At 35.9% G+C, this 26,734-nt stretch overlaps 1 protein-coding gene across 3 annotated transcripts in view; it reads right to left on the bottom strand.

The window, feature by feature from the left end:
• The window catches only part of SMARCA2 (SWI/SNF related BAF chromatin remodeling complex subunit ATPase 2), a 102,832-nt gene that overhangs the window by 38,301 nt on the left and 37,797 nt on the right, over positions 1–26,734 (bottom strand). For 2 of the 3 annotated variants that reach the window (XM_072360594.1, XM_072360593.1), the window contains exons 11-25: positions 22,991–23,044; positions 21,225–21,355; positions 20,972–21,032; positions 17,626–17,726; positions 17,145–17,292; positions 14,301–14,464; positions 12,524–12,590; positions 11,838–11,948; positions 11,165–11,407; positions 10,742–10,855; positions 9,304–9,411; positions 7,383–7,469; positions 6,407–6,453; positions 3,045–3,211; positions 1,078–1,241 (exon numbers count right to left, since the gene is read on the bottom strand). In XM_072360594.1, the coding sequence (XP_072216695.1) occupies positions 1,078–1,241; positions 3,045–3,211; positions 6,407–6,453; positions 7,383–7,469; positions 9,304–9,411; positions 10,742–10,855; positions 11,165–11,407; positions 11,838–11,948; positions 12,524–12,590; positions 14,301–14,464; positions 17,145–17,292; positions 17,626–17,726; positions 20,972–21,032; positions 21,225–21,355; positions 22,991–23,044 (1,767 nt within the window). Of the gene's footprint in view, positions 1–1,077; positions 1,242–2,139; positions 2,269–3,044; positions 3,212–6,406; positions 6,454–7,382; positions 7,470–9,303; positions 9,412–10,741; positions 10,856–11,164; positions 11,408–11,837; positions 11,949–12,523; positions 12,591–14,300; positions 14,465–17,144; positions 17,293–17,625; positions 17,727–20,971; positions 21,033–21,224; positions 21,356–22,990; positions 23,045–26,734 lie in introns of those variants that run through there. The other variant, XM_072360595.1, reaches the window with a different exon arrangement.

Raw genomic sequence — 26,734 nt, 5'->3', positions numbered from 1 at the left:
GCAACAAAAATTGCTAAAAGTAAAAAAGCATGCTGTAGATTACTGGGAAATGATTCTTTTTTTAATTCAAAATCTTACCTATTTTCTTTGGGTGGCAAAAAGAAATTCATCTATACAATCTGTTTCTATTCCAGCAAAATGCTGTTATGGCTTTCTACTATCTCACAAAACAAGTTTCTCGAAATAAGAAAGTAATAAGCCAGGCAGTGAGTTTGACATTTAAGTGAGGCGGCCATTTCAGTCCAGCACCCTATTTTTTATACTACTGTTAGCTCCTGCTTCACACAATTTCCTTTCCAAGCCATGTGGTAAGGTTGCTGGAATTTAAAAGCGAATTTGAAGTTTACAGAACGGACAAAATGAACGTTTAATATTAATTAGCTTGTATAATCATTTTCAGAAGAACGGGACAGTAAAGTGAAAAAATAGAAGTTCTTGAAATACGCTGTGCAAGTGCTAAAACAAGCAAACAAATAAAAGCATCTCCTTTAACATGTTGCTTATTAGAAGCAACAAGTGACTCTCAACCACAAGCAAAATGAAAAATGCACACATTTTGTGATTTATTGATCTATTCACTAGATTCTCCAGTAAACTTTCTCTAATGTGAGATTTACTGCTATCCAGTTGTAAAAATATGCCTGCATTAAAAATGTCTGTAAAGGTGAAATAGAAATAACCAAGAATATAAAAGAATTAAGTGCCTTTTGAGGTGGTTTTTAAGCCTTTAAAAGTAATTGCTTCAAATTTCTCAAGCTCTGTTTTAAACTGATTACCAGAACATCTATGTGACTGCTGCTCTTAAAGTTCTATGTAAAATTCTTCCATGTCTCAACCTTTACCCTTACATGTGACAACGGTTATGGGATTAGTTTACAACTTTACTATAGTTGAAAAGACATGCATTATCACCATGAACAGGTGCTTCCCACAGATACCTAACTTCTGTTCTTACAGTTAAAAAAATGCAATACCATTTACTTCAGAATGTAACCTCAAACTAATGAAGCAACCCAAAAAAAAAAAACAAAACACCATTCTTTGCAATTTGCTTGCAGATAAGCAAATAACAATCACCTGGTGGGGATTCCAGTCACTATCAAAGATTATAACAGTATCAGCAGCCTGGAGATTCAAGCCTAGCCCTCCAGCCCTTGTACTCAGCAAGAAGATAAAGTATTGCGACCCAGGCTCATTGAACTTCTTCAAGAGAGCAGCTCTGTCTTCTGATTTTGTTGTGCCTGAAAAGTAAAAATATAACAATGACAAGAACCGAAATACTCCAACACAGTGGCAGTTCCTAAATGTACAGGTGGCAGTGAAATTTTGGCTCATTTGCTCTTTGTGATCTTTGCCATATTTTCCATAATAATAAATAAAATAATGCCCATGGATGTTTCTGTCAGCTGTTTTTTACTACATTTGAGAGAAGGACTGCTAAGTATTTAAGGGTTTATTTCTGACATTTCAAATGTAGACTTTAAAATGTCAGCTAACATTGCTATATGTTTTTATAATTCACATAAATTTACACTGAAGTTACTATATGCAAACAGCACAGAGCTGAAACTTTGATTAATGTGCTCTGGCCACAACAGTATCTAAGTATTTTTAGAAGGCATTCATAAATCGACTTATCAAAATGTCAGAATTTATCTCAGGGGTCATAATAATAAGAAAGACTGAAAATTCTTAATATGTCATATCTTAACTGTAGCTGTGTCTGTGCAAGGGAAGAAGTGGTTAAGAAAAAAAAAAGAGATACATTTCTAAACAAAATACAAGTATTGCACAACCTGGCATTCACATTAACTATTACACACTTCATTAAAACTCTACATTGATAATCTCAGTCCACTGATATCCTGATATATTTTACACTTCTGTCTGTAGTAAAAAGCCAAAGAAAATCTATTTTTATACATATTTATTTATAAAACACAGAAGATAACCCACTATTACTGAAGTGGATGACCTTGGCTGGCTTCCAAAACTCCACCTAGAAGCTCTCTCAATTCCTTTTCCTCAACATGACAAGAAGAAAATAAGATGGAAACAGTTCTGCATTGAAGTGCAGGCAGTTTACTAAAAGCAAAAGCTATGCGCAGAAGCAAAGCAAAAAGAGAAATTATTCATTACTTCCCATCACCAGGCAGATGTCCAGCCACGTCCTGGATAGCAGAATTCAGTGTGCATAGCAGTTACTTGGAAAGACAAACCATCATAACCACAAATGTTCCTGCATCCTCCTCCTGTCCTTCAACACTTATAACTGAGTACAGTGGCATGCAATATCCCTATGTACATTTTGGATCTTGGCTGTGTCTGCTCCCCAGCTCTTGCACACTGCTCACGTTCAACCTACTGGCCTTGGGAATGGGGAAGAAGGGGTAGGTGGAGCTTGGAGAGAAAGCCTCAACACTGCAAAGAACTGCTCAGTAAGAGCCAAAACACTGGTGTGTTATCAATGCTGTCTGGCTACAAATGCAAAACACAGCACTATATGGGCTGCTGTTAGGAAAGTTAACTCCATTCTAGACAGATCCACTACAGTCACACAGTCAAAATGCTGTCAGTACATAACTTGAGTAGGAAATACATTATGTACGAAGGCACACAGTAGATAAAATTTATATGTATATTTTATGTTCCGTTGTGGAACATAATCAGAGAACAGGAAAAGCTGAAAGAAGAGTTCTTCTTATTGATTTACGAATTACCTGTGAAACAACTGATAAAGAAACTGGGAGATAGATATATATCTCATCAACTCTACTAAAACAAGCAGAAGTACACCGCGCTCAGTGCCTCATATGTAAGGACAGGGAAAAATCCAGTGTAGCACAGATTATGGACATGTAGCTATAGTTTCATGACAAATATCCTTGCAGGTTTTTCCTTCATGTAACTGCTGAACCTGTTCACATTTCATAGAGTCAAATCACAGCACTGGCATACCATGAAGAGAATTTAGGTATTCCATGAACCAAACTAGCAAAGGATGCCAGTCCCTAGCTTATTTATTCTGCTCTCATTCAGCTTACCATCAAGACGCAAGTAGAGGAAATTTCGAAAGGCAAAGTAGTCTTCCATAATGGTCATGAGAGATGTCATTTGACAGAAAAGAAGCACACGATGGTTTGTAGCTCGTAACTTTGGTAGAATGCGATCAAGTAGTTCAAACTTCCCTGAGGCCCGATAAAGCTCAGCTCTGTTTAAGAGAACAAAAACAGTAAATTCTGTAATAAGCCTACATATAGAAATGTTTTAGTCATTGTCGTGTCACAGTAAAACAGAAAGATTTGTTTGAGATAAGCAAGACCAATAAAACTTTTTGAATTGCTTTATGTTGATTAAAATAAAAAATAAACACCCAGGTGAATTCCTGCTTGTACCAGATTTTTCTTCAGTATGGACTTACAGCCACACCCACCTTTAGAAAACTGAATTCTGTCTCACAGAGTATCAAAACAAACATAATTTCTTAGCTAGGTAATAAGCCATTTATTTGTTAAGGCATTCATCTGTTGATTTTGCAGCCACAAATTGTTCTAGACAGCTATATGTTAGAAATCTTTCCATATAACTACACGAAAAAACCCCCCTCTTAGTGAATTCCTATGCTCAAGCAAGAGATGAATTCCAAACTGGACTAATACACAGAAATAACAGGAGAAGCTTTGTAGGGGATAAACAGTTTCAACATGTACCCTTAACAGTATTGCACAACGTTTAGTTGCTTTGCTTAACTGCTTTTCTTCCTTCTATGCAACAAACTGCAAAAAAGACTACTAATGCTGAAATCCAAGCCATAACTAAGAAAATGAATAAAAGCAAAAAGAATGACTGAATCAATATAAGATGTGCATCACAGAAATAAATTTAACTTTTTTTTTTTAACCTTGACTATACCATTAAAATATGATTTATCAACTATATAATTAAATAAAAGGGTACATAATCTTCTGATGTGTATATGTATGTATACATAAGCACTGAGCAAAAGACTAAACTGTTCCAAGAGCCAAGTGGCGTGACTGAAAAAAAAACAAGTTTTTTTTTTAAAGAAAGCAGCAGGTGTCAGGTACAAGACACACATATTTCCTTTAAAAGCATCCATTTATAGACAGCTGGATGAAGAAGTGCCAAGGAAAAAAAATTAACTCCATTTCATCTCAAACAACTAGCGTAAGAAGTGTTACTTTAATTTGGAATAAAGATGGTAGAGAAGTTAAAGAACAAGAAAGCCACAAGAAAGAAAATTCCTCATGATATCTCTGAAGAGTCATTGCAATAAATTTCAGGTGTCTGGTTTCTATGTTGTTTTGTAGAAAAGGGAAGGGAAGACATCGTTTTACCACCTTCTCTGCCTGTTTCCCTGAAATGAATGGAAAGTCATAAAAGCCTCACATAAGAGATCTAGTACTGGTTATTTCGCCTTAAATACATGTGTCCTGCATCTCCTCTGCCCTTCTATAAAACAGACATAAAATACAGTATGATAGGAATTCTCCCAAAGTTTTTTCACAAACACAAGTCCATGCTGCTAAGAAAACACTAAGCCATATGCATACATCACAGGGCTACTATTTGTAAGACTATTAGCTATACTCTGATCAGTAAGTCTTCTAGCTATAGGCACTCTTCAGTATAATAAATCCTTGACTATTACACCATATCACACTGAGAACTAGTAATAGATGGGAGAATACTCTTATATATAAAGCTTCCTGATATCAAATAATTTCCACTGGGAACGTAATTAAGAGAAGGAAATTTCCTATTTTTGTGCAGGTCAAGAGTTAAGAACACTTGAGCTTGGAGAGTTCGAATGCTGAAGGCAAATGTACTGAACAATTTAGAATGGTACATGAACTAAGGAGTCAGTTTAAGAAATCTGCACCTTTCCTCAGAATGAGCAAATCATTCTGTTCATCTGAAATACTGTAAAATATTTTCTGAAATTTCAAATGCACTACATTTCCATGTGCAGGGACTAGTGATATTCAGAACTAAAATGAGCAAGTTAGATATGGAACACTGTGGATATGTATAAAACAATGATGGAAACAGCCCTCTGAAACAGTCATCCGCTTAGCTATCTTAACACAGCAATCTTCAGTCTGTGTGAGAAGGACAATGATTGACACATGGTTTCCAGTAGTCATACTGTTCTTTCCTTTTTTCTTTGCAGAAGTGCTTTTGAGCTAGAATTTTTACATGTGTCTGGTAGAGTGTATCCTGGAAAAGACTAGCATAGTGAGTATGTCCCTCCAGCAAAAAGGAAAAGAAACATCTGTCCTACCCATCCATCTCTCAAAGACTGAGATCCTGGATTTCAGATTTCTTGTTTAGTACAATATAATGGGAATTGAATGAATTAATGTTGTCTGATGACTAAACTTTGTCTCATTTCAGATTAAGCAAATGATAAAAGTCAGCCTGTGTGAAATCCATCACAAGAGAATGTTGCACAAGTGAGGTCTCAATCATGCAGTTAGCTGTAATCAGTTGACATATATGAAACATGGTAATTCAGAATTGGCAAGAAGTCTCTGGAAGTTTTACTGTGTGGCATGCAGTAAACAAGAAGACATTCATCTTTCATGTCCTATTTTGTTGGCCTGCATTAGTATAATAATGTGAGAGTTATCCCTAGCCTTGTAGGGGAGAGAAGAAAAGTCACAAATATAGCTGTACAGTCAGCTATTGTAGATATCCAATCAAGCATGTAGGAATTTTTAGACGGATCAACTTTGATACATAAGGTAGTATTTAATAAATAAATAAAAGGATCCTGAATATTACCATTACGACTTATCATTACAAGAAAATAAAAATAAAAGGAAAATTAAAGACCCTTTAAACAACAGGAAATAAACTACCCGTGGAAAAAGAAATACTTCTATCACACCTATTCCAATCATGAGAACTGAAATTACAGTGAACTGAAGGATCCTGTGAACAAATTGCTGGTCTAACATTAAGGAAAGTCCCAGAATCCATCTTCAGATTCCTGCAACCATTATCTGGTTAAGGTGAGTGCTTCTCTTTGTGATACAAAACATATTAGTCAGAGAAACACCTTTCTCATTCAGGAATTAGTGATGGAGCACGGATAGAGCATTACTCAAAGGGAGAATTGCTATTACCAATAAAAAACATTAAAGATGGTCAACTGCTAATTCAGAGATGAAATAATACTTCAAGATAAGAGTAGTGTCTTCGATGTGAGGGTGACTATGGAGACAGCCTTGCCTTATGGTTATTAGGAGCCTTCTTAATAACATTACCCTGATTTAATTTAGAAACTGATTATGTTTGTTAGCTTTTATCTTCTAGAAAATGAATATGATGCAATAGTTCTAACACAGCTTATACAAAAAGGAAGAAAAACATGACTTACCCGTTGATGACACCATTTGAGTAGCCTAAATGTTCAGCAAAAGATTCCTGCAGATTTACAAGCAATGAGGAGATTATTACAAATAGGAAACAAAATTATGCAACTTTATTTCGACTACATTAAATATGTGAATGTTAAGTGTTTGAATTATATTACGCTTTACTGTTGATATCCACCTTGATGCACTAGTGCTCTGCTTAATATTTTTCTGTACTGTTATTATTTGAAACTCAGATTACAAATACAGTAGAGTCTAATTAAATTATACTAACTACCAGAAGAACTATTTGATAATTACTCAGTTAATTAACATTCAAAAGAATGATCAGTGAGACTACAATAGTGCATTACGGTAGGTATTTGCTTATTCACAAGTATAGTTCCATTTCAGATATTTATGATACTTTCTATATGTACTAGCTTATTTATATACTTCGGGTCCTTCCAAGAGATCAACAGCAGATTTTTGCTGACAAACAAGGTAGAAAGGACAATTTTGGACACAGTAAAAGATCAGCAGTCTGCTAGTTATAAAGATTCTACCACTTGGCACTTTGGACTAATACTCCTATGTCATAAATTAATTCTAGGCAGGGGTTAAGTTACTCTGAAATGTCTTGAATTAAATTAAAAAAAAAAAAAAAAAAAAAAAGAAAAATAACAAAAAAGAAAAAAAGACAAACAAAACAAACAAACAAACAAAAACAACAAAAAACACCCCACACTTCACTTTTTAGAGATGGTATCTAAACAAGACTAAATGCTTTAAAACTAGACTTTAGATCACCAATAACAGGTGCTCCATTTCTTTCTAAATATAAAGGACTGGGATTGCTGCACTTTCTAAACGTTTCTTTTCCAGAACAAATTAGGTGTGAAGTTGTTTCCTATCACACACTCAACCTTCGACAGCAGTTTTCTACTATGTTAGCCATTCTGAATAAAAGCAACTCAACATCAAACAAAGCAACCTTACCTCAATGTGCTGAAACATATATGGATGATTGCATATCTTTCTCAGTTGCATGATGGTGTTCATAAGAGTTTTCGCACCACCTTTTCCCTATGGGAATAAACAATGCAAATCAAATGCTGAATTTAATTTCCTAGCTAATTAAAGAAGCTTCTGAAAGACAATTTTAAGTGCAGGTAAACCAAACACCAAATTATTATTAAGACAAAAAATAAACAAAAGAAACAAATAACAGTAGAAGAAAAAAACATACAGAAAACAAAGATCATAAGCTGTACTCATAACAGTACTAGCTGGATGCTTTTCAATTCTACAGTATCTACTCCCCCTTTCTAGGCCAAGCAAAACACAAGGTAACAGACAGCATTAGATGCTCTAATATTTAACAAACTGTATTTTCAAAACCTACTTTGTAGCGAACCCTTCTCAGAAGCTGGACTAAATTCAGACAATGTTCAGTTCAGCTGAGACATGGCAAACACTGGAGAATCCCTAGGTGCTAGGCTAAGCTGTACATGTGCAACACAATTGCACCTAGTGGACTAACAAAGGCAAAATACAGCTCGGTAATACTGCAAAAACTATGTTATTCAGTCATATTATATACTTGTAATCTTCTAGTCTTTACTGGAAAGTGCACCAAGAACTCCATAACATCTAAAACTAAAATCACAACAAAAGAATAGGAATTTTACATCTGGAGCGGGTATTCCATTCATCTAAAACTTGTTTTTTTCTTTTTAAAATCATCTCAATTTTTCTCTAAAAGGTATTCAAATTCACACTATTTCCTGAAGCTTTGTTGCTTAAGGCATTCCTTCTAGCTTGAGCTGGTCACTGGCTGGACTTGGCAGAAAGACACGACTTTTTTTCTTCACAGCAACTTTTTTGCTGAATGAACCTAGAAGTACTCAACAACCATCACCTCCCTCTGCTGGCAATGAGTAGCATTGGATAAAAGAGCCTGATGAAGCAGTCATAGAAAAGAAGAGAGGTTTGGGAAGACAGTAAAAAATGAGACCCTTGTAGAGTGGAAGTAGAGGAAGGTGTTAAGACAATAAAGGAAGTCTGAAGTAACTAAAGAAAAAGCTCACTGGACAAGCAACCTTGGGAGAATCAACAAAAGATTCTGAGCTAGAACCTGCATAAGAACGGTAGAAAGACAGTACGCGTTTGCATTATATGAGTAAAACGCACACAGTAGGGCCAGTTAGGGGCCTGGCACAAACAAAGCTTGTATGCAAGCTGTTCTGCAGTGTTCAAGTGCCCTATAGAAAGGGCACTTGAGACAACAACTCTCACAGTGCATTCAACTTATTTCACATTTATTATAACGTATACCATATACATAATTAAGCTGATGAATGGAAATCTCTTTTCCTGATATTAGCTGGATCAAGTCCCACAATGCCATAATCAGCATTTATTAATATGCAGACTAACATCCAATTCTATGAATCTGAATACTACTGTTCTCTTAAGAACCTTTTCATTAATAGATTAATTATGAATGCAGGCCTATAGCCCTAGCTGGCCAAAACCATATTGATGCCAAGAGCTCTGGAAGATGACAAGAATAGCATTTCTCACAGTCAGGGCTGCTGCAAGCACAATTACTCAGATAACTTCTTAAAGTCAGCCAAGAGAAATACTGTACTTTTCTTTTTGTCTAAATATTGTCCATTTGAAAAATGTACGTATGTTTCTTTCTTTTTCTTTATCTTTTTTTTTTTTTTTTTTTTCTCCCTTGTGAATAGTGAAGAAAAGTTGCAGTCATTTAAAGCAATCTCTCATAGAGATTTCACTTCCCATGAAAGATACCTGCTGGAACAGTCTACATACTAACTTTCTGAAACAGAAACCATATGTACAAGAAGTAATTTTAATGCATTGTTTCCTGTGTGTTCTAGCCTTTGCCTTGTACCTTCTTGTCTTTCTCAGAACCATCTGTAAGAAGGATTCCCTTGGCTTGCATGTGTCGGTATAGGATCTTCTGGAGAGCAGACATATCACATTTGATCACATATTCCACCTACAGTTAAAAAAAATACAAAAAACACAACACAATGATATAATAATTTTAGCAGAATCTAACTGCAGGTTCTTGTCATCCTATAACACAGACCACAGAACTTACTCTTTTATCCATAACCTAACAGCACCTTTGATTTCAGAGAGCAGCAATCCAAATGCAAGCATAGCAACAGGTACTTCAAAGCATTATCTATCAGTCAGAATAACTATTAAACACCTGGATTCTGAGAATATAACAGCAAAACTTCTGGAGACTTTTTTCTCATCTTTTCACAATGTAAAAATATATTTAAGTAATGTCTAACAATGCTTAACATGAAGCTTAAATAAAATAAAATAAAAACAAATAAACAAACAACAACAACAACAAAACGAACAGTAACCAAACATGTCTGCACCTGTGGACATTATAATGTCTGCAAAGCACAATAAAGATCACTGTGGTACATCTAGCAAATAAGCATAAGTATCCCATACATTGCCTATCAAGCATTATGCATACCTTAAACTAGAATGCAAGCATTTTCTTAGTAACTACTAAAAATACAGGGAAATTATGACGCAATACATGAACCCTGCAATTAGTTTAAGTTGTTATTCCCCTTTATATAACTGCATTTATGAAGGCAAGTTTTGACTGTTCATTGCCTTTAGACCTATTCTCATATCCCATTATAACATTTTTTGATGTCATTACTTGAGAAGAACAGAAGTGAAATGTGTTACAGGACTTCAGGGGAAGACAGTATGGGGACAAATGAGATGGATAAAAACAATGATATCTCAAATCAGAACATAATTTTACATTCTGATTACAAATCTACATTCCAAATAAACAAAATAAATAAACTTTTGACACTTCACGTAACTCAAAACTCCTGGAATATTAATTTAGAATAAAATTCTGTCCACTTTATAACATCAATAATAATAACTATGATTTTCTGTGCAATGGTTAAAAGGTTCTGTCTAGTGTGGGGAAGGTGGGACAGGATAGGATCTAATGCCCAATGTGTTGGGTACTCATTTATCACTTGAAATCAATTCCAAGAGAACTAAGCTGAAGGCTTTACACACATCATGGATGACTACAAATAGAATTAAAGCTACAAGACTGAGGATGAATCCTGCAAATACAGAAGCTTCACATCTTCAGGATTCCTCAGCTGACAGCTTTCTTTGCAAGGAGTTATGAAAAATAAACACCCCACAGTTGTTAGAGAAGCACTCTACTATAAAATAAATCTGGAAAAAAAAACCAAAAAAAACTATCAGATAATACTTTAAAAAATGTATTAGACCCCTTCCACAAATCTTTCACTGCAAACCTTTTCTGGCAGTTGAGACTCTACTTCCTTCTTCAGTCTTCTTAGCAAGAAGGGTCGGAGTACTTTGTGGAGACGGCGGATGATCAGAATAGTTTCTTCTTCATTTAAGTCCACCTACAAAAGTTTACAGAAGTCACTACAAGATTACTTAGCATACTAGGTCATGTCTTATCTCACATGAAATCTAAGTATGTGTCTTAACTGTATGTTAATCAAATAGACTCATTTTAAAAAAAAAAAAAAAAAAAATTGAAATTTTCTGGGATTACTAAGGGTGACTTTTAATTACATTAACTCCTTAAGTACCAGAAAGAGTTCAAGTACTACTACGCTTTTGAAAACAAAATGGAGCTCATGGAGTGTGTTTTGTTGCTGATGCTTAAAAAAACAAACAAAAAGAAAACAAAAATCCTGCTACAGTACCCTTTCTCCTGTCATGGCAAATGGAGCGTTGAACCACTGTTCAAAGGTGCTACAGCTCTTGAAAATGGTTGGGAGAAGGAAATTGAGAAGAGCCCACAGTTCTGGCAATTTATTCTGCAATGGTGTCCCAGTCAGTAGTATTCGCCTAGGGGCCACATAGTGAGTGTTCAAGACCTGAGTCAGTTTGCAGTGATGATTCTTCATTCGATGACCTTCATCTACTATCATGTATTTCCATCGAATCTGGAAAAAGAGGAAAAAAAAAAAAAAACAAAAAAAAAAAGGAAAGTTGGTAAAGTTAAGCAGGTGTAGACCAAAAATATTTCAAGCATGAAACATCAATCAAGGGAATAAAAAAAAAAATAAAAATCAAGCATTATCAAAGGCCTTACAAACAGCAAAAACAGAAACAAACACTACCTACGCTGAACTCAAACACGATTCCGAATTTTTACTTGAATTGCACAGAAAACTGCTAATTCCTCATATTTCTAGGAAATAAATTGGGATGTCTGGCTCCTTAAGGTCAGAATATGGTTCAGAAAGAAAGAAAGAGACCATAAAGATGTTCAGAGGGCTGGAGCACCTCTCCTATGAAGAAACGCTGAGAGAGCTTGAGTTGTTCATCCTGAAGAGAAGACTGGGGAGACAACACTGCAGAGGTCATTATTACCTTAGCAAGGATATGTTTGTCCTTTATTATGTATTCATAAGTAGTCAAAAGAACATTAAATTTTCCACTTCGAAGCTGAGGAACAAGTGAGCGGCGCATTGCAGGTGTACCCTAAAAAAGAGAGAGAAATGAGTATTTTGTTTTTCGCTCTTCTAGGAAGAAATTAGGTCCATCTTTTTAGGAATAAGTAGACACAGAGCAAGCACATGAACTGCATGTAATCCTACAGTATTGCAAAGAATCTATTTATGTATTCCAGACTTACTCAGAGTCCTTCCCCTAACTTGTTGCTAGAATATACAATCTTCTATTTTTCTTTTTTTCTTTTTTTTTTTTCTTTTAAATACCAGGAAGTGAAAACACACTAGTCTAGTCTTATTACTAATTGCCTGTACTCATCACTACTACAGTAGTCAAAAAGCAAAGTAGTCAGCTATGTGCAAAATGTGAAGTATTGCTCATTTGTATTGCTCTCATTAGAAGCTTTGCAATGTGGTAAGTAACAATTTTCTTCTGCATTTCACTATCTGAAAGCAATTATAGTTCATTACAGTCATCTTAGGATGATTAACTCTCACTACTCAGTACATGATGTGACAAATTTAGAATTGCAAGCAGAAGCAAGGGAAAAACAATCTCTATTCTCATTCATTCACATTTATAATCATATAAAAAATGAATCAAACCTTGTAAGATATCTTCACCACAGAAGGAGCCCATTTGTCAAATTCGTATGTCCAGTTGGATAATGTTCTAACATAGAAGAAGAAATACTTCATTACTTGTAGTTCAAATTCTAATTCCCAGTGGATGCTTAATTTTCAACACATTCCAGATTATCAACCCCCATAATTAAAAGTAAATTAAAGAAGTTAAAATCATATACTGTAATAAAATGCATGCATTTCAGAGAAATGGTAACAGGACAAAAATGGGAAAAATATCTTTCAGCTCACACCCAGAAACCACTCCAAAATTAATTCATAATTGTATCTAATGGTAATATTGATATCCTGGAGCATATTATGAACAGGAAAAATAAACTGGAATAGAAAATACATTCGTGAATTATTTTACATCACTTAGGATACACAAACTGAGTTTGTAACTTTTAAAATATAGCCTCATGATGTTGACAGCAGAATTTATCAATTTTCCACTCTAATTACACAAATGTGATTGAGTGCAACTATGCAGGTACACATCTGCACTTTATTTCTACCACAGGGTCACAACAAACAGCTTTTTAAGTGCAGCAAAAATAGATTTATATTTTTTTTCTTTTTCATTAAATAGATCTGCAATGGCAGAAGCAATGGCTATTAGAGTATGGAAAAAGGTAGAGAAAGGAGCCTTTATTATGCCTATGGGAATAAACTTCAGCTCTTCTCTTTTGGAAACAAGAAAATAGGAAAAAAGTATCAGTGAGTACTCAAAAGGAATCTGACAACTTTACTATGCCTGTAAGAAAATGTATTAATAACATTCTTCCTTTATTTTTGACTTTGTTTTACTATATAGGATTTATCCTTGTCATTTCTGCTCACACTAGGGCATGGCTTATGTACTCATAGAATAAGGTGTAGCTGTGGTGTTTATGCTACTTAACTACTAATGCAGCACAGTGAGAAGACATGATACTTCAAAAGAAATCATAAAGATGGCCATGAATAAAATATATCCCAATCCTACAGCACTTGCATACTCTACACAATCAGTGGATGAATTATCTAACAGTAAGGACAAGGTACTTCTGTATATTAATCAAGACATTTATCATGTAAACACAAAGGTAAGAAAACAAATCCTCAAGATACTACATTGGTTTTACAATACCTAATGGATGTTCTTTAAAATACAGCATTTCAAGTCACACCTTGCCTTTGATGCAAGCAAAATTCATTGCAAAAAAAAAAAATCTATAAAACAAGTAGAATCTTGGAAAACAAATAGGATGCAATAAGACAAATTATAACAGTCATACTACTGCACAACTGACCAAGTTGTGAATTCACACACCAAAGCTATGGCAACAGCTTGTTATATAAAAGACTATCCTATCTCAAAAAAGGATCATTACTTAGTATTTGATGGGGCAGCAGTTGTTTAAAGAACTAAAAAACAGATTTTGAGTATCGCCGTTAAAGAAGAACGGGAATCAGCAGGCATGTAATATAAAAGAAATGTGGCTTAGGAGTAAATAATGATAAATTCAGTACACATTTTGTCAAAAGAATAAGACATGAAAACAGTGGAAACAAGTTCTTTGATGAGACATGTGGTTAACCTTCCAATTCCAGACAATTACTTGGGAAGAAATTATGAATGAAAGTACAGAATAGATGTTCAGTGTATCTCAGTGTACCCCTCATCTTGGTGCAATGTGAAAAACAAGCGTGTATTCCTAACACAGCAACCTGTAATGCTTAGAATTATAATAAAAGAATGAGGTTCTCTACTTACGAAAGGGGAACAATGATGAGATAGGGTCCATTGAGCCTTTTGTGCTCCATCAGGTAAGTGATAAGTGCAATAGTCTGTATTGTCTTTCCCAGACCCATTTCATCAGCTAAAATGCCATTCAGATTGTTATTATAGAGTGAAACCATCCATTCCAGTCCCTGAAGCTGAAATGAAGAATACGATTTTCTGTTATTTAAAACATGCACAAGTAATTAACATCAACAGTAAAAATCTGAAGGTTCTCACGACTTGCCTACTTAAATGCTGGATTTCCTTTAATAACACTGAGGAGACCTTTACACTTCAGGGAATACTGCTAGAAAGCACAGCCATAAGCACAATTACATTTTAGAATTCAGATTATTGACTTGGCACATGGTCTTCCATGTGTGTATGTATCCCATTACTTATACAACTGCAATCTAAGTTTCTGTTTCTGAGATCCAGACTTTCAGTGGGTTTCACACACACAGAGAAAACTAAATTATGAAGTCCAAGAAAGTCAAAGGAGAAAACAATATATGTTTGAAGTAACGTTCCACTGTCTCTGCAAGAAAATATTCAAAATAATGTTGCTGATTTACTAGCGCTACTGATTTATATCTTGATACTAAGTTATCTGGAAACTAATTTTATTGAACTCAAGACATCAAGAACAGACCAGAATTTATTCTGCAACTGTATGTTTCACTTACAAGTAACTTCAGAATTGAGAACAGGGACCCAGCCGTTTCTGCATCATTCAACTTTCTCCCCTGACAAGTACTACTATGTCAAGAAAAGACAATCTAACCAAACTTGGCAATAAAAAATATGGAAAAGCAGAAAAAAAGTTAAGAAAAGGATAGAAAATACAGAGGACAGGAAAGTACAGAGGTTCAAGGGGACAGCTGCAAAACACTGAAGTGTCCTTCAGAGCACTTCTGCTAGAACCAAAGACAAGCCCAATTGCTCTTGCCATAAACTCCTTCACCAAATGCCTCTTATTTCTTATAGTAGTCATAATTACATAGAAAAGACATAATGAAGAACAAAATTCCCAGTTCATTCGCTAGATATCATATTAAATAGCTCAAGGATCTGCTCTAATAGGTAATTACTGCCAGTATTTGTCTTACTCCACAGATTGAATCATTTTACTCTGCAGTTCACAGTAAAAATTGCACTGCAAGACACAGATTGGCATGAGTTAACAATATCTGCGTGCTTCAAAAAATAATTAAAATTCAGGAAGTAGAAGAATTGTCACACTCCTGTCCATGAGCATGTTAAGCCAATATGGACATCAAATTTATACTCTTACACAATGACTTTATTTACTGCATCAAATTAACCTTCCCAGACAATGAATAAGCATTATACAGTAAACAAGTCTGCTGATGAATCCATGTTACATTTGGTGTACAGCCTGGACAACATATTGACAGTGAGGCTGCAAAAATAAGGAGGACCTCAGAGCCAAGAAAGTCACTTATTTCTCCGAATAGTGAGTTAGATTCTATCTTATCTTAGTAATAGTTCCTCAATGGTGCTAGAAATGTTAACACTTTCAAAAATCAGTTAATAAATAGCGACTATCTCTTTTTGCTGAGGGCTCAGTGTGAAACACTTTTGCAAAAAACTGACAAAATAATTCAAATTCAGATGAAGTTTTGCTTGGACAAACACAGGACCATGCAATAATTCATTCTGAAACAGGTTTCAGGAAATCTCTAGCCCAAATCTATGATCATAACTGGTCAAGCCATGTTGCTCAGGGCTTGGTCTGCTCAGAGACTGAAACCCTCCTAGGAAGGAGATAGTAAAACCACTCTAAGGCCTTGCTTCATTGTCCTTGCAGATAAAAAGTTTGACCATATAACCAGTCTGAACCCTCATGCTTCACTTTTTGCTCATTCTCTTGTTCTCCAACCATGTAAATTAAAATTTAAAAAAAAAAAAAAACAATTTAAAAAAAACAATGAAATGCTTTGAAAGGACAAAATTAGCTTAACACTTGAATTTTAAGTAACTTAAACTACTGTAATAGATAACAGTGCTGAGAGCCACACAAAGCAGAGACTGTAGTTTTGACACACTGAGCACTTAAGAAATAGTCTTCCCCCCAGCTCTCTGCAAGTACAAAGACATGCATCTTTACAGTAATGCAGTGAATAGCTATTCTTCTTTTTTCTTCTTCTTTTTTTTTTTTTTTTTTTTTTTTAAGTGTGGATATGCAGATAATGTGGTGGTCAGTTTGCATAAAGGCTGCAGGTCCACAGAGCCCTCTGGAAAACGATACAATGTTCAACGTGTCAAAAATACCTGTTAACGACATTTTCAGTGTATTCTGCTCAGGTCAGAACACAGAAATTCTTAAGTTACTAAATCTACTCAATGCCTGTAAGGAACATGAGACATCATCCTCCACAGTAAATGTTTTAATTCTCTTCAAAACTGTAACACATCAGTACACTGAAATGTTGGGATTTTAATTAAAATATTAAAATCTCAACTTTCAAATATTAGAAAAAAAAGGTTATTATTAAACACCACAAATTAAAATTTTAAGCAAAACTGAAACCATAAGTCAGTAAGAAGGACAGTAAAACAAAACAACATTGGACTGTAATGAAAAAAATATTAGAAGTACAAGGATAAAGTTGTATTATTATTCAAGCACTAAGCAATAATCATTATCTGTGATAGGTAACTGTGATTTCTTTGCTCATATGATTCCTTATTTCTAGCCTAATTAAATTATTGTGCCACCTGAAAAAAACTTTGAGTTTGTCCCTTGAAATACCACATTGAAATGTCTGACATCATACAAATTTTAAATACTGTGTTTCAATTATTTCTCACCTGATAGTGTTTTAGTGTGCCATTAATTAGAAGAGAAGACTGCTTTTCCACCCTTTCTGTGATTGCATGTGCAACTGTGTAGTAGGACTGGGACCCTCTAGCACTATATTGCATACTGTATTCATCATCCACATCTTGTTTGGCTGTCCTGTAAAGCAGAGAAATAATTAAATTTCCAGAAACAAATAAATCAAGAATGAAAAAAGTAAACAGTATGTTTTGACCATAGCTCACATTTCTCTGTACAGAAAAAGCGCTAATCACAAACTCTGGCAAGTACTCTCAATGGAGCTAGTCTTCTAGCAGTACCTAATAAACGCCAAATTATTACATGCTGTCTTCTGTAGATTATCTTGTCATAGAAGCAGCTATAACTCACTGTAAACTACAGCAAACCAGTCTTGGGGAACACCACTGTAAGAAACCACAATTGCTAACAAAAAGCAGCACCTAAGAAAATTAGCACATGCAGAACACTCACTCAATGATTTGCTTAGCATCTTTCTCAGAAACTTCCTCACTGTTAGGATCCAGGAGTATCTTCTCCTCTGCTTCTAACCTGCTCGATTCTTCTTCATCATCCTACATAAAATAGAAGAAGAAAGGGCTGTTAGAAAGTGCAACTACTTTCTAAATCATTCTTTCAGTGAGCATTCACAAACTGGTACTCTTCCCTGGTCAGTGTTTTACGATAGGAACTTGAATCCAGAAGTCCAGCCTACACTTATGATCATACAGAACTGCACTGCAGCAAAGCAGAAATATTTGGCATACATTCTTCAACACAAGGTTACAAATCTCTGAAATATGAGATATTTTCCCCTTTAATCATCTTATTTTAAGAAGCCTTACTATGTCTGCTATACTCAGTACAGGAAGAAGATTCCACAATCATGCACACTTTTGTATTGTATTCCAGATCTGTGGCAACTTAATGCAGTTTAAAAAATTGCAAGTACTACCTTTTATGTTTTAAGTTTTTTCAGGGTTTTCATTTCTTATTTTTAAAAAAATCATGTTGTTTTTTTTTTTCTTTTAAAAATCATTTAATTTCTCTCTGCCTGCAGTGGCAATGGATCATCAGCAACTTAAATTCTCAGAAATGAGAAAAGAGTACTCTGACTTTTGTGAGTCATCTCCCCAACTCAGAACAACAGCTGCTAACAAGCCTGTACTAGAAATGTAGGCCCATCTTATTTGTGGCCCAAATCTGACAGATACTGGTCCCTGACTTCCCATCTTAACACTTGCAATCTTCTAAAACAACATTAGTACTTCTCCACTCATAAGCTTTTCCCTTCTTTAGAAAGTACTTGTCTGAAAAATGCTGTGGAACCACCAGCATTGATCACTCACAGTATCTAATACTATGATCTTGAGGGAGCAGTTACAGAGGTAACCTGACTATAATGAGAAAAATTCTGACATAAATTGACTGCACTACACAAACAGGAACAAAAATGTATGCCAGCCTGAAAATCAGTATGGAAACTTCCACTCAGCCAGAGCTTTTAAAGGAAGAGGCATCTGTGCAGGCTGTGGTCTGTGGGAGGTGTCTGGACCTTTTTCCTGGAGCAGAGGCATGTGGCAAACTCGACAGTGTAAGATGCGCCCCGGTGGAGGACCTCCTGTGACAGATGACCAATCTAAGTTGTCTAAACTGAGGTAGGCAGCCAGACATGTTTCCAACTGTGTAACAACTACTGCAACTAAGAAAAAGCAATGGATGACAGTGGTGGGAGCTTCTCAAGTGAGGAGTACGGAGGCACCCACTTATCACCCTGAACTGCTATCTAGAGAAGTCTGCTGCTTGCCAGGGGCCTGCAACATAGACATGACAGAGAGGCTGCCAGACCTTGTACATCTCACAGACTGCTACCCCTGCTGCTGTTGCCAATAGGCACCAGTGACACAGCTGTCGGCAACATGAAGAAACCAAGCCTGAGAACGTGGCCTTCAAACATAGGAACTCTGCCTGGGAACTAAGGGCATTCTTTAAATGTGGCTGAATACCAAACATCAGAGGCATCCTGAAAATAACTCTGACAAAAAAAGAAACCAGAACCAGAACAACTTATCTCCTGAGAAAATGAGAATCAACATGAGAAATAAATTTTTGTTTAGAGATAATAAAGGAAAACTAGAAACATCATCTTTGTCTTTCTCAGGAAGACAGAAATTAACAGCACCTAAGCAGTGGAATCCTACGCCCTCTTATGTCTCAACATAAAAATGGCATAACTTCTATCCAAGGCAGAGCTTTTCTCTCTACGTAGCTCACCATGCTGCTCACCTTTCAGTTTTTGTTTGTTTTTTCTCTTCACAAAGAGGCTGAAGCTTCTCTGGTACACAGACAGAACTCTGTGACTCACCAACACTGACAACTAAACTCTATGACACTCCACGTGGCATGACAAGTTTGAACCAAGACTCTGTCCCTTACTTGTATTTCCCTTCTAGGCTCAATTCTGGGGCTGGTCAGTCTCTCCTGAGATGAGTTTTAGATTCCCTTCCAACCCCATTTTTGGAATCTGTTTGATGTCAGTAATTTTACAAATATTTATCCATGTACATAGGCTCTCAAGCATTTACTGGTAAGTACAACATACTATAAGTCTATCTGCTGCATTGGTAGACTTGGAATCCATAAACATTTTTGCTGTCACAGTACTGCCAAAAACTTTACTGAATTTGTAGTAATCTTCAAATCGTATCTGCTACTATATTAGCTATCTTCCTACCTCAAACTGCATCTTAGTTACTAACTCTAATTACTGCTTCTATTAATTATTACTATATTCTTTCTGTCTGATACATATAGCAGCTTTTTATCCAAACACATACAATTATTAATCTTATTAATCACAGTATTCTTGCTAGTAATTATATATATTGACAGGAAATCTTTAAAAAACAAAAATGTTTAATAAAAAAAGGCTCTGTGTCCCTGTAGTATGGAATCCCATGAGATCACTATTTTGATCACTATACATCTGCACATAAGCTAGCACAATTCCCCACACCTTCTGGACCATGACAGATGCTTCAGGGTCAGAATATTCACGTGCATTAAGAATCTTAAGATTCTTCCCTTTTCGAACCTTCGGAACAGCTGTATTTAAGTGTCATGGAGTTATTTAGACCCATCTACGTCTGTGACAGGGGGGAAGTAGGCCCATGAGCCCCCTGACCCCAAAAATGGGGAGGGAGAAAGGAAAGCGGTAGGGAGATGGGATCTGGGCTCAAGGAAACAAACAGAGCAGCGATGACGATCTAAGGAGGAAAACTTATTTTACTATGATATCGGAATGCAAGATAACACAATATAATACAATCTAATTAAAACAGAAGCTAATAAATCAAGTAAAATAAGAGAGAGTTTTCTGAAGACCGAGAAGTCTACTTTGTAATTGAAAGTACATGGCTTGGAAGCACACCCACACCCACTGCCACACAGTGAGAGAGAGCGAGGATCACTTCCGTGACGTATTTCCCTCTCTGACCATGAGGTCCTCTGGGACATGTAGTTCTTCTTCTCTGTACTCTATGTGATTTTATGATGTGGAATACCAATAGCAAAAATTACAAAACCATGACATTAAGTCACCACTGAAATACTGAATCAAATAAACTTGGTTTCAACAGCCTGACTCTATATCTCCAACACAACTGCCTATGTTTTCACTCTTAAAACAACTGGACATCTGGTATTGGTTTTCTTTCCTACCTTACTAAAAAGACGAGAATATCAAATGGGATGAGTTTGTTTTTTACTGCAGCACTTGTCACATTACTACTGTTATTATTATTTTTTTAAAAACACATACCTCCTCCTCATATTCAGAACCACTTTCATCTTCACTGTCTGACCTGGGAGCAACTTCATAGCTACACAGAGAAGACAGCATATGAATTATAGATAACAAAAGAAGGAGGGATTAGGTTCAACAAATGTCAAACTCAGTTTACACATAGTAAATTGAAAGGAGAAGGAATAAGTGAAAAAGAAAAGAGAATAATTAAGATAAACCAATTAAAAGCAAATTAAAAGAAAAGTCCATGCATATGCTAAGTACTTACCCAGGATTCATTTCCAACCAAGCATCTAGCTGACTTGCTTTTGGTGCCTCTGGACCAAGAAGAACTTTGCCGGTTTCAGTGTGAGTCACTTTGACTGGAAGGTCACTCATCTGGCTGCTCTCATCTATGGGCTAAAAATTCAAACAAAATTTCACACCATAAGGCAACTGAATTTCATTCTTGCCACACACAATAAAAAACAGCAACTTCAGAATTACAGATCTGAGCAAGGAGCAAAGTTTTATTAGTAGACACAGCTTCCCACAGGGCTACCAAGCAAACACTGAATCACAGTATTTCTGTGTGTAACACATCTTTATGTGACATACACATAAATATAACACAGGATTTCAAACTTTTTAATCAAAAAGAGCAACAGTGAGCAGAAGAAACTGTTGACTTTCATGAAAGAAAATATAAGTTAAGTATGCTTATGGTCATTTAATTCCAGTTGTTTATGCCAATGGACATCTACAGCAAGAAATATACATCAACTTTATGACTTTATCTCTTATACAGAAAGATAAGGACACAACAATTTCACAAACTTTATAAGTAAGGAAAACCTGAAGTAGAATTGCCAGGTCACAGCCCGAACCAATGGCTGAACCACCAGACATGGCATCTTTCCCATAGAGACTTATTCTAAAGATTCACTGTCCTGACTACTTCAATTATGGCCATAAGGCATCTGCAAAAGAAGTCCTCTTACTAATTCCAGTGCTGCAACAAAACTAGAAGAGCAAAATAATATTTTTCTGTTACTTCCTCCTTTTTAATTAATTTAATTAATTAATTTTAGTAATTTAATCTCAAAATTTCTACTTTACAAACCTTTCACCTTCTAACACTGCCTACATTGAAGAATCCTTTCCAAATACGAACAAGTAGCAAAAATAAATGAAACAGTTATAAACAAACTCACTGAGTTTAAAACTTAAACCCTTTTCACAGATGCCAAAGTTAAAGTGCTATCATTTTCTTTGAACGGTGTGAAACTATATTAATGGACTTTACGATAAATCTTTATATCAGAAAAAGGTCTATTTGAAGTATTAAAAAGATGAGAACTAGAGTAATATATACATACAACATGAAGTATTTATGTGAAGATAGAATAGAAAAGCAACACTAACAGGATAGCTGATAATGAAACAGAATATGTTCTGCTACATTATGTTGTTATTATAAAAAAATATTAATCAAAGAAAGACTCAGAAAAAATTAATCATTTCTATCTGCTTGTGTAAGCAAAATCATACCGATACATTAAGTCATCATTCTACTACAATCCATCCTTCACCTGGAAGCCTGCCCATGGCAGGGAGGGGATGCAACTAGATGACTTTTACCATCTCTTCCATCCCAAGCCATTCTATGATTCTAGCAAAGGTAACTGACACTGGCAATAATGTATTTTTTTAGTAGAATTAAATAGAATATATAGTGGCTACAACCACATTTTAAAAAGTACATTATATCTACTCATGGGTTGCAAGAACATTGTTTACTTTTAAGCACATTAAAAAAAAAAACGAGAGGGATTAGTCAATATACAAAGTGGTACATTAAACACATTTTTGTTTCAATCTTCAATTTTTTTATTAGAGACAACTTCAGTGTAAGTGTTAACCTGGAAAGACTTTTTTTCTGCTCAGAAACAACAGGTCTTAGAGCATCTGAGGGCATGATTTTTGGTAAAGCTATCTCAATGGTACATATCACAAAACAATCATAAGAAAAGTTGTAAAACTGTAAAACAATACCTCTCCATCAGGACCAAGACCAGATGCCATGCCTTCTGCATTTTCTTCAGCCTTCTACAAAAAATGAAGAAGAGCATCATGGTCAGATCACAAGAACATAGTGAATACTTGATATTATGTAAACATTCTGCACCATAAATAGGTCTCAATCCATGTCTGCATAGTCTGGAATGCACGTAGTTTAGAGAAGATGGATACAGACAGATTTGCACACACAGCCCACTTACCACATGGTACATACAACACCTCTAGTCATTGCAATGAATCTGAAAAATGGCTAGCCTACTGAATTTCTCATCATGATCAGAGCTCAGTGCTTATAGAGGGTGCCAATATACACATTTGCTATACAACGGCGAACAGTTTTCATGTGATTTACTGTTGTTTTTTTCTAAAGTGATTTAAACTCAGTTTCAGAGGTATCACCAAGCATCACAGATAATGTATTTGTGCATGTACTTTTATTTTGGGTATGTATATAATTAATTTTTAGTCTGACAACTAACTACCAGAGTCCTTTGGGAATTCTTTGCACTGTATCTTAAGCTCAGACCACAGCTGCTCAGTTTACAAATAAAAAGGAGTTTGAGGGTAATAGCTGAAGTAAGTTGAATGTTTTTCTTTCAAGACACTACTCTGAGAAATAAGGTGTTTATTCAACAAAGTCTGTCCTCATTTACCCTATTTAAAAATGTTGAGATGGCATGAGAAAAATAGAAGACAGACAGCTTTTGAAGCGGCACTTCCCTAAATAATTCTGAAAATGGCTAAGAAAGGACAGATGCAGCTTCTGTGTCATAACAGTGTAGCCTCTGATACACTACAGCACAGTTTTCCTTGAGCTATCAATGCGAATAGATAAGGCTGAAAACAAGAACGGATCTTTCAAACCGTATTTTAAACAACATTCAAGTATTGTTAATGCGTGCTAAAAATTTACACAATTCTGTTAGGGTGCTTTTTTTGCTTTGCAGGTTTTTTTTAAGAAGCATACTCAAACTGTACTTCTGAATACTGAAATGATCCTCAATATCTGCTCCCAATCAAAACTGAACTCTTTGCCCTTAGAATTCATCTCCAAGGCACAAACTTCAGGTGAACGTACAGTAGTAGAAATGGACCAATTTTACATTTTGAAGAAGTTGATTCTCATTTTATATAGCCTTCATTATAATGTTTTTTAATGGACAAAAAATAACCGAACAGAGAGGCTTATATACATTCCTCTGGACAATACAAATATCATTGGTCCTGCTCAATACAGCAGTAGCTGTTGCTCAGTTAAGATCAGCATCAACATGAGCTCATAGACTGCTTGCTTTAGCAATTCAGAGCAGCATGTACATCTGCTGAAAGAGAAGAAACTGTGCCAGATCTAAACAGTTCATACCAAGAGGTAGGATAAGCTACAACAGCACATACCTAGCCTCAATTATAAAGGCCTCATTTACTGATAACATTATTTTTCCTGGGTTGAACAAGGAGGTAGACAAAAATCCATTATTTTGCATTTGAGACTGTCTAAAGATTGTTACAGATTAGTTAAAGTCAATGCTTACAACTCAAACACTCAAAAAAAAAAAAAAAAAAGCAGTAAGCATCAGTGCTGTTCACTGTGCTGTCATGGTTTTGTGCTGTCAATATTCTACATCATGACATCATGTGCAGTATGAACTGTTTTGGTGGTATAAGAAAGTGTAACAGAGGGTATGTGGAAGTGTAACAGAGGGTATGTGGAAGTGTAATAGAGGGTATGTGGAAGTGTAACAGAGGGTATGTGGAAGTGTAACAGAGGGTATGCGGAAGTGTGGAAGGTTCATGCTCCAGATCTGTGGAATGGCAGCATCCCGAGTACTCAGCCCTTGGAGGAAACTACATATCCCAGGGGACAACGCGGCCAGAGATGAATCACCAGAGGAGGAGGACACACATATAATCTCGCTCCCAGGCTGGAACGTCCTTCTTTTCGCCCTGTCTATCGCTTTGGAGCGCTCCATCCCTGCCGTCTCGCTCTATCAGCAACGTTCCAGCCTGTCGCCTAGAGATTGCAGTAGGCCCCCGGTTCTCCGGGACTCTTTTTCTCTCTTTCTTTTTCTCTGCCTTGTTTGATATAGTAGTTGTAGTTATATTGTATCATATTGTGTCTCGTATTTAGTAAAATAAGTTCTTTCCTTAGATTGCTGCCGTTGTTTTTGTTCATTTCTCCCCTTCTAGGGGCAGCAGCCTCTATCACGGATAAATCTAGATAACCCGATTACACTGTGCAAAGACCAGATCCTGCCATGAAAGTAAACACTTAGAAACAAGTATTTGGGAAAGCAGAAGCATATATTACAAAGCAATAAATACAGATTTCTTGCTGCTGTGCTTTAAGCACTGCAAGGGTTCCTTTAATGTACAAGGAAATACCAATTTTACAGAAGTAGGAAGCTAGATTTTCCTAGTAAGATGACAGGAAAAGCTCCTAGAGATAAAGACAAGAAGTTGCTATGCAAGTTCAGCTGACCCAACAGATCAAAATTTCATCTGTTGCATTTTTTCCATCTATGACAGTACGAGGATGTGGGACAACGGCTGTACAAGGTGATGGAAGATGTGATTACAGGAATGCAAAAAATAGACAAAGGAGAATCTAACATTAAGATTTCCCAATTTGTATTCCAGAGAAAATACTGAGTCATTTAAAATTTGTTTTCATAAGAATACAAGGTTCACTTGGACTGTATAAAAATGTAAGCCTGGCAAAGGCAACAAGTACTTTTTCATGACCTACCACCTCACCGTGATTTCTAGGAGAAAATTCTAAGAACTCTTTTCATTCATTTCGCTGTAGGGATGAAACAAATAACCACGGGTGCTCATAGATTAATTTTCACTTTATAAAGATGATGAAGAACTTACGAGCACATATGAAAAAACTAGGAAAAACAACAACACAAGCTGCAGCCACACACTAACAAATGAATGGAATTATCAGTCAATAAAAGAGTAATATTTGAGTGCACCCTCCTGTATTCCTAACAGATGAACAAAAGTTTGATGGAAAGAGGATAATTAAAAACAATGATTAAGACAAAGCTCAGATATTTTACTCCTGACCTTCCATTTAGGCAAGGAAAGGCCTAGACATTAACAAGCACTAGAACACTTTTTTGCTACAGTGAAAGATAATTATATCCCTATTGACATTGTTGTAAGATCTTTTATTCCTCATACATAGCTAAACTGAGCATCATGGAGATAAACATCTTAACACATTACCAAAGGAATTCAAATGTTTTGTTATAGTCGTAAATGTACACACTACACTGTCTCAGCAGTACAGGAGAGATGTGAACCTGTTAGAGCACCAAATAATGAGCCAAGAGATGGAACTTCTCCTCTGTGAGGACAGGCTGAGAGAGCTGGGATTGGTCAGCCTGGAGAAGAGAAGGCTCCAATGTGATCTGAGAGCTGCCTTTAGGTACCTAAAGGGGAGCTATAATAAAGAAGAGGACAGACTCTTTAGCAGGGTCTGCTGTGACAGGACAAGGGGAAAGTGTTTCAAACTAAAGGAGGGGAGATTTAGACTGGATATAAGGAAGATGTTTTTTATAATTAGGGTGGTGAGGCACTGGCACAGGCTGCCCAGAGAGGTGGTGGATGCCCCATCTCTGGAGTCTCTGGAGACTCAAGATCAGGAGAGAAAGGGCATCGGAGCAGTCTGATCTAGCTGCAGATATCCCTGTTCATTGTGAGAAAGTT

Source organism: Excalfactoria chinensis, chromosome Z (assembly GCF_039878825.1).
Source record: "Excalfactoria chinensis isolate bCotChi1 chromosome Z, bCotChi1.hap2, whole genome shotgun sequence".
In the NCBI taxonomy this organism is placed as follows: Eukaryota; Metazoa; Chordata; class Aves; order Galliformes; family Phasianidae; genus Excalfactoria; species Excalfactoria chinensis.
This window is presented reverse-complemented; position numbering and strand designations above follow the sequence as displayed.